General features: G+C 40.6%; 2 protein-coding genes across 2 annotated transcripts in view; both read right to left on the bottom strand.

Annotated features, from left to right (window-relative positions):
- Positions 1 to 4: 4 nt before the first annotated feature.
- dcxr (dicarbonyl/L-xylulose reductase) lies at positions 5 to 3,679 on the bottom strand (the record flags this gene model as incomplete). Its single annotated transcript, XM_025058042.1, has 9 exons — positions 3,428 to 3,679; positions 3,280 to 3,357; positions 2,165 to 2,262; positions 1,726 to 1,880; positions 1,613 to 1,655; positions 1,251 to 1,350; positions 1,112 to 1,176; positions 871 to 988; positions 5 to 27 (listed from the first exon to the last, which is right to left on the bottom strand). Coding segments are annotated over exons 2-9 (654 nt in total), but the record flags the coding sequence as incomplete, so codon positions are not given.
- Positions 3,680 to 4,101: 422 nt separating this feature from the next.
- The window catches only part of rfng (RFNG O-fucosylpeptide 3-beta-N-acetylglucosaminyltransferase), a 7,545-nt gene continuing 3,611 nt past the window's right edge, over positions 4,102 to 8,035 (bottom strand). The window contains exons 3-9 of the mRNA XM_008314143.3: positions 7,709 to 7,757; positions 7,167 to 7,269; positions 6,827 to 6,980; positions 6,616 to 6,701; positions 5,968 to 6,133; positions 5,714 to 5,799; positions 4,102 to 5,625 (exon numbers count right to left, since the gene is read on the bottom strand). Coding sequence (XP_008312365.1) covers positions 5,544 to 5,625; positions 5,714 to 5,799; positions 5,968 to 6,133; positions 6,616 to 6,701; positions 6,827 to 6,980; positions 7,167 to 7,269; positions 7,709 to 7,757 — 726 coding nt within the window. The 3' untranslated portion in view covers positions 4,102 to 5,543. The remainder of the gene's footprint in view (positions 5,626 to 5,713; positions 5,800 to 5,967; positions 6,134 to 6,615; positions 6,702 to 6,826; positions 6,981 to 7,166; positions 7,270 to 7,708; positions 7,758 to 8,035) is intronic.

The following is an 8,035-nucleotide window of genomic DNA, read 5'->3' as shown; positions in this document are numbered from 1 at the left end:
GAATGCTGTTCACCACATCCTCCACCTCTGCACATAAAACACACATTATTGAAACATTTAATGGGATCATTCAGCATTTATAAACCACAGTTTAGAGTGGAGACAAGAAGCAATGTCTGTTGTCTATGGACTTATGAAAGGCTGAACAGTTTTCTGTGTAAACCTGTTTAGAATATGCTGAACTAAGTTGACCTGATGTCACAGATGGCGACCATATTTTCAGTGAGGATCACATTTATTCACATAAACACAAACAAATCTTTTTAACATGATGCTTATAAATTTAAATGCTTTTTTATATTATTTAAATTTTATTTAAATGTTCTTTTATTTTATTACTTTTCCGAAGGTTGTAAAATATTCTAAATTTGATTAACACACTTAGTATCAGTAAAAACTACTTATTAGTTGTAGAGGTAAAAAACAAAACAAAAACTATGCTTCAACACAGAGTGAGAACTTAGTGGACCCTCAACACTTTCTGTCAAGTGTACAAGAGAACAATATAAGCACTCTGCAGGTTCTGGAGTCGGTATGTGCAGGAAGAGACAAACAGCTGCACCATTGTTCCACTGCCAGCGTGGAATCCACATTCCTGAATCTGAATCAACCTTCAGATTCCTTTTTAACACCCCTGCATAAACACACAGCCTCCAGGTCCCCAGTTTTTAAATCTTAGAAACAAAAAGTCACCAGCATTTTTAGGGAACACTAAAAGGAATTTGGCTGTGAGGGAACGAGGTGTTTTGTTTTTTTTTTCAGGCCACTGTGTGGCAGCAGACACATGTTCAGAGCCCTTCATCAACATTATGTCTCCACAAATCAGACTACTGGACATTATGGTCAGAAACATTCTGTAGGGCGTCTGACCTGCAAAGCGACCCAGGGGGATGCGGCTGGTCATGGCCTTGGCTTTTTCAGGGTCACTCCAGCCTTTACGACCCATCTCAGTCATCACCACTGTGGGGTTCACGCTGTTCACACGGATCTAATAACGGAACAAAATTACGAAGCCTACATAAAACATTGAAGTGCCAGCAATTATCTCTGCATAATTGTTTTCTAGCAGGTCTTAAGGACTTAGGGTAGAGATATTTACAAGTGCAAGTACCTGGAACGGTCCCAGCTCCAGGGCCATCACTTTAGTCAACATGTCCAGGGCTGCTTTTGTGGCACCTGAATGAGGAAAGACCATTTCCATGTGTCAAACAGGGATTTCTTCCCATTCCTCTTGGTGCAGTTGAACTCACAGTACACAGTGTGATCTCTGAGCGCACACTGGGACGCCTGGCTGGACACGTTCACGATGGAACCCCCTGATCCTCGGGCCTTCATACCACGAGCCACGATCTTCACACAGGAACAGGTTTTTTTTTATGTAATAGAATCAGATTTTCAATGTTTTATTCCCTCAGTATTATTTCAAGGAGCATCTCATGTCTGAAAGTCTTCTTCTAAAATGTTTAAAACAGAAATTCATGATTCTGAGCTTTGACCAACACCTAAAAAACAATAACTAATGCTTACGTCACCCCCTAAAATAAACACTCGATTCCTAGACCTTTCGGCTCTAACAATTCATAGATAGAAGCAAATACGGAGCCATTTTTACCTGTGACACGTGAAGCACAGCTTTCACATTCACATTAAACGACCTGCAAAAAAGAACACATTGAAATGGAATAACTTTAGATTTTTCTCTGGTGTGACTTTACATTGACTCACTGGTCAAAGTTGTCAGATGTGACATCAAGAAACGACTGCAGGTTTGCACAGGCGGCGTTGTTCACCAGTAGATGAACAGGGCCAATGTTCTGCAGGGCCCCCTCTGTGGCCCCCCAGTCTGCCAGGTCCACACACACTGGAATGATGGAAGCACACTGGAAGAGGACGACGTATACATTATGTACTTGTCTGTAATCTGACATGTTGCTAAAAACGACACTATATTTTAGTAAAGATCACCACATCTCTGTGGTTGACAGCATCGTCACTGCCTTGATGTCAGTGATAGAGCGATGGAATGAGGTTTCCATGTGTGTGATTAAAGAATTGAGAAGGGGTGTGTTAGCAGGGGTCAGAGGTTATGAATTTAGGCCACTCCCTTGGGCGGTAAGCTGTAAGGGTCTGCGTGTTATTTTTTGGGATGGTGGTGTGAGGATACCTCCTGGGTTAGGCTGTCCAGGTCAGCCCGTGTGCGTGTGACCGCCACGACCTCTGCCCCACAGCGTGCCAGAGCCAGAGCCGTGGCCCTGCCAATCCCTGAGACACAAACATCCATAAACACAAAGACTTATTACAGAGTGGATGTGAGGCTGTGACAACGGAGCTGACACACAAACACTCACACACACATTCCACACATGTCTCAGCCAAAGCCAAAGAGCTATCAATGAACAAAGGTTTTTTATATTCCATTTTCACCCCGTGTGAGGGAATGTTAATCGATTATAGTCAGGTTTTTTATGAGGAATTCCTTATCATCACCTCACCTCCCATCATGGATGGATATGTCGTTTTCACTTTGGTCTGAACCCACAGCTTAAGACTATATTGATAATCATTAATATGTTTATTATTATTTCCATCAAATGATTATCTTAAGCTTAAAGAGATGCAGATAACTGTGACACAATTCCATTAATATATCCATCCATTTTCATCTGCTTATCTGTTACCGGGTCGCGGAGGCAGCAGTCTCTACGACCGCCACCCAAATCACACTGCACCGTACCAACCCCCCTGAACCTTCCTGTGGGTGGTGAGTCCACTGGAAGGCACCAACCAACCTAACCAGGAGGTGAACCCTGGGGTTCCACACTAATGACAGAGACATTGACTCTGGGCCAAAGCACCACCATTACTACAGCCAAATCCTAAAAAGAACTATATCATCAAAATATCATCAAATATGCTATAACAAAAATTTCAAAAAACTTGATGATTAATACTACTACTATTCACTATTTCAAGGAATATGTTATATACTATTTAGTATTTCATATTACAAATTAGTAAAAGTTATCTTTGATAAGGATATTGATTAAAACAATGAGAAATGACAAAACAATATGTTGGAGTGAAAATAGTGCACATAAGGATAAAGGTTTTAAATTGTATTTAAATACAAATGAACCAAATTCTCTTTAAATATATGCAGAGGTGAAAGTATGTTGTTAACAGCGTGTGATTCCCACAGTAACCTGTAGAGGGGAGTGTAAATCGTTAAAATTGTACTTGAATGTATAAGGGAGAGTTTGTGTGATTGATTTACTTTACCTTTTCCAGCTCCAGTGACCACAGCTCGTTTGTCCTTGAAAGAAATCTCCATGTTGACTCCTGTATTTTCCGTTCAACCTGGAATAACATGACATCGATTATGAAAACAAGACGGTTTTATTTAACCGTCAAGTGTCACGTGACGTACACAGCTAACGTTTCCACCGAAGGCTACAAACCAAACGCTCGTCGACGCCTGAAACCTGAACGTCGTGAAGTAAAAGTGTTAGAAGTATTTGACAGAGAAGGTTGAAAAATCCTCACCACCAACAACAGAGCTGCAGCAGGAAACCGAGTCTGTTTGTCTGTCAACCTAAAGTTTAAACTTCCTCACGGTTAATGGACACGTTTTCTTCCAGGTCAGGACACAGTCCTGCAGTGTCATCGTGAATAAGCAGAAAACAGTGGGGAAATACGTATTATCAGCGTCTACATAAGAATGCACACGTGGAACCTGGTTTTCACTTAAAACAAAATCAAATCTCACAACTCAAATATTTCATCTAATATGTGACGTGCTTGCAATAAAACTTGTGTAACATCTTAATAATCTATACTACAGAGTACTGTGAGTACACAGCCTACGAGAATCAACTAATTGGTAACCTAACTAGTGTACATTTTATTACAGCAGCTCAATACACGTAGTCATAAAGACAAGGCCAAGGGATAAACTGACAGAGAAAAATAAACTGTTATTGTGGGTCTGATAATTATTTATCATCTATGAATTTGCTTGAAAATATTGAGACCCATGAAGTTTTTTGGGCAACAAGGCACACAGAGATCCTAGCTCCATGTTTTAAAAAATCTAGACAAAGCTTATTATTTTGCAGGAAAGATTTTTTTTTATTATTTAAAAGCCAAATGTAATACATGAGTGGTGAAACAGTTTACAGAAGCATTTTTCCTCCCTCTGCCTCACTCGCTGACCTGCAGCGAGAATTTCTGCTCTGCAGTTTTCTTCTTTTGTGCATTAAAACAAAATGGTGAAGCTCAGCAGTTAAACACAAATACTTTTGCTGGACAGAAATACTGTTGTGAGCACGTAGAGCCAAGGATAAAAAAACAGGAGAAAACAGTGATCGACATGTAAGATATTCCACACATCTTAGAGCATAATGTCTTGAGGAAGCTTTGAAACAGAAAAACTGTTGTGAGCTCAATATAGGTGGGAATGTTTTCTTGAACACCTCGATCCAGCTTCATAGCTCATCTCTGTTGTTAAGAAAAAAGTAAACAAGAGGCAAAAAACTGAGTGACATTAACAACATAGTGCAAAAACCAAAACACACCAGTCTGGTACAATTGATTGGTTAAGACCAGGCCAGATCATTGGTAACCATGGAGACACACTGTAGATATGACAGCTGGGGAGTGATCACATGACACTTATCAAACCAACGTCAGACTGACAAAATGGAAGCTGTTCTACATGTGGCTACACCACTGTCAGTACAGACGCTCAAAACCTTTAATCAACAATCACGTTATTTTTACTGAGACTGTGACGTCAACAATGATGGACGAGATGATCTGTGGTCGTACATGAAAAGGGGGCATTCCTTCACATATGTGAGATTTATCACTTCAGTTCAAACTGTTATACAGCGTGAAGATTGGCCGAACTTGGAGGAACGCTTTTCTATGTGTTTCCATCAAATTATTAGTTAACGCCATCCACAATATGTGTTGCTGCTTCACTGTATATGCAGCTCAAACTTCAGGTTGGAGTCTTCTTCACAGCACTTGCATCCATATAAAACCTTACGGCACAAAATTTGCTACAAATTCCTCTCCAAATGTGGCTGTGACTTGAACTGTGGACAGTTCCAAAGACTGAAGTTGGCATCAATGGTCAATTCTCTAAATGTGATTTACATTTAGATAAAAAAAAAATAATGGAGCTTCAGACAATAGCAATTTTGCCCACTTCCATGGTCTGTTAGCCAGAAAAAAAAGTTCCTCTTTGGTTCCAAATTACTTACAGTAAGCAGCTCTGCCTATTCATTCACACTAGAGCTGTGCATTCATGAAGCGTGAGCTGAGGCTTAATGTCACCTCACATTTTCCAGCTACCAGACCCAGACAAGGAAGGTGAGGCGGCGGTCCAGACTACTAATGCTAATACTGCAGTGGTACTGTCTGTGGTACAGTCTGTGGTACTGTCTGTGGTACAGTCTGTGGTACTGTCTGTGGTACAGTCTGTGGTACTGTCTGTGGTACAGTCTGTGGTACTGTCTGTGGTACAGTCTGTGGTACTGTCAGTGGTACAGTCTGTGGTGTGGTTTGACTTCAGGACACCAGTCTGTATCTGGATACAGGAGGCAGTGGACAGTCTTAAACCTGCAGGTGGAGAAGAGAGCAGAGATAAAAAAGAGAACAAAAATACATATCAGATTAATATAAGAAGGTAAATAGGTTTAGATCTCACCTGGTGGGATCTTCGACCAGGGAAAAACCTCCAACTATGCTGACGATGTTTCTTCTGTTCTCAAAGCCTCCATAGCTGAGAGTCACCTGTTAACGAAAAAAAATAAAAAATACTGTGATCTTACTTGTTGTTAAGACTTGACAATGGACAACCATAGAAATGAATAGTGAATAAATATTCCACTGACTGACAACAAATGTTAATGGTTACGATTATGAAGTATTCCTGCTAGTGTTTTGGGTTTTGGAAATCACCTGCTGGAGCACAGCATCCGTGGGCAGCTTCTGCAGGTTCTCCAGGTGGGAATGGAAGAGGTGAGTGTGAGTCAGAGAAACTTCCAGCAGGGCCTCAATGATGTAACCGACGGTGCAGTCGTCCGGAAGTCGAATCTTCTCGGCCGTGCTGATGAAATTCCCTAAACTGAAGTCAAATGACCAGAGTTTCAACCAACACAATTCCTTATTTGTTTGAATCAGGCAAAAAAAAAACCATCAAAAACTCAATTGCTTCATTTTGTACCATGCACTGCTGTCAAAATAAATATACTTTCACCTTTTGTATCACGTAACCTGCATTGATTATGAATGAATGAATTATGAATCTTTTTCCTTTTTTTCCCCCCTCACGTAACCTGCATTGATTATGAATGATTGTCTTTTTCCTTTTTTTCCCCTTTTTGTCACTGTCAATTATTCTGACAACACCACAGTTGACGACAAGCCTCAACACATTCTGCAGCTGATTTAGACTCATGTCTTTGACACGCGTCTCTTCTGATCATTCGTTCACATTTGTGTTGTTTTAACTGAGTAGAACAGTCTCTTGATGTTCCGCCAAAATGCAGCTAAACTAGTTTCAGCCTCTCATCGCAGCAGCCTACTGCAGCCTAAACTACAACCCACCTGGCCCACGGGCTCATTTTCAGTGCCAGACCTCTGCTGATACAGAAACCTGCTCCTCCTGTGGCAAACCAGAACTTAACAGATACCTGAAATAAAAACAAGAAAAACGAACGGAAAGTTTAGTAAACAACGTACAGCTCTGCGTTCATGAAGCCAAGAAGAGCTACATTTGAAAAGACAAATAAGAGCGAGAGGTTTGAAGTTGACTGACTGATCCGTCGCTCTTGACTCTCTCTGCAGCCTCTATAGGGTGATCCAGACTGGGCCGGCCAAGGTAGACATCCTGGCTGTGGTGGTAGGACGAGAGTAACTGCAGCAGGCTGGGCAGGATGACGTAGTTGTCGTCATCTACATGGCAGAACCACCTTCACGTACACACGGACATATATTGTTAGCGATGGACATTAGCATAATGTAAACGAATGGAGGTTCAACAACTGGACTTCCTGACCGCAGGACAGAAATAATGCATTTACATTTGTTTTTTATAATCAAACGGAGACACAAATATAAGGCACAGATATTCAGTGGCCCACCCCGGGGTCACTCACTTCTTCTGAGACTCGATGAACTTGTCGTACTCCACTGACATCTTGCAGCACAGAGCCTGTCGGGTGTGAGCAGCTGAGCAGTTGGTGTTGATGATGTTGGCCCCTATGGAAGAGAAAAGACACAGTAGACAACAACTTCAAACTGATGTTTGCTAACACTTTTATAATCCAGAACTGTTTTATACTTGTTGATATAATCCTAGAATTAATAACCAACTAATTATTTTGACATTAACAGTTTCTTTGAAGCGTTTTTTTCCCCCTACATTTCAACTTACTGCTATATTACTTACTAATATAATGTACATACATAATTATATCCACTTCATAACAATGTAGATCATTTAAATGTTCATGTAAATAAAAATTTCCTTCTGAAAACATAAAAAGGTTCCACATTAAAGGACAAAGACTGAGTTTAGGAATGCAATTATTCTTAACCCAAAAAATGACACCTGTTGATCTATTGATTTCAGCCGCTGTTATTCCACATACTGCTACACAAGCACAAAACATGGAGTAAAAACAGTTAGACGTCAAACCTGTTCTCAGTCGGAGCTCGTTGTCTTCACCATCCGTGAACATGAAAGTCTTATAAAAAAAAGAGACAGACACACAAGTCAAATACTTATAAATAATATCAGGACCATAATAGTGAGAAGATTTTCCTCAGAGTGTAAACTTTGTTGGCCTCTTTGCTTCTCTGTTATAGTAAAAAAAAAAGTTTTTTTAGTGAAGGTATTTTTTTTCCCTCTGTCTGGTCTCAGTGCAGGGCTGAACACAGACATGTTCAGCCCTGCGGCATCTGTACCATTTACACACCTTCAAATTAGGCACTGGGTCTACGGGGTCATTAGTGGTGACCTGCT

Source organism: Cynoglossus semilaevis, chromosome 8 (genome assembly GCF_000523025.1).
Source record: "Cynoglossus semilaevis isolate Cse_v1.0 chromosome 8, Cse_v1.0, whole genome shotgun sequence".
Classification (NCBI taxonomy): Eukaryota; Metazoa; Chordata; class Actinopteri; order Pleuronectiformes; family Cynoglossidae; genus Cynoglossus; species Cynoglossus semilaevis.
The sequence above is the reverse complement of the archived record's forward strand: the minus strand, read 5'-3'. Positions and strand labels throughout refer to the sequence as shown.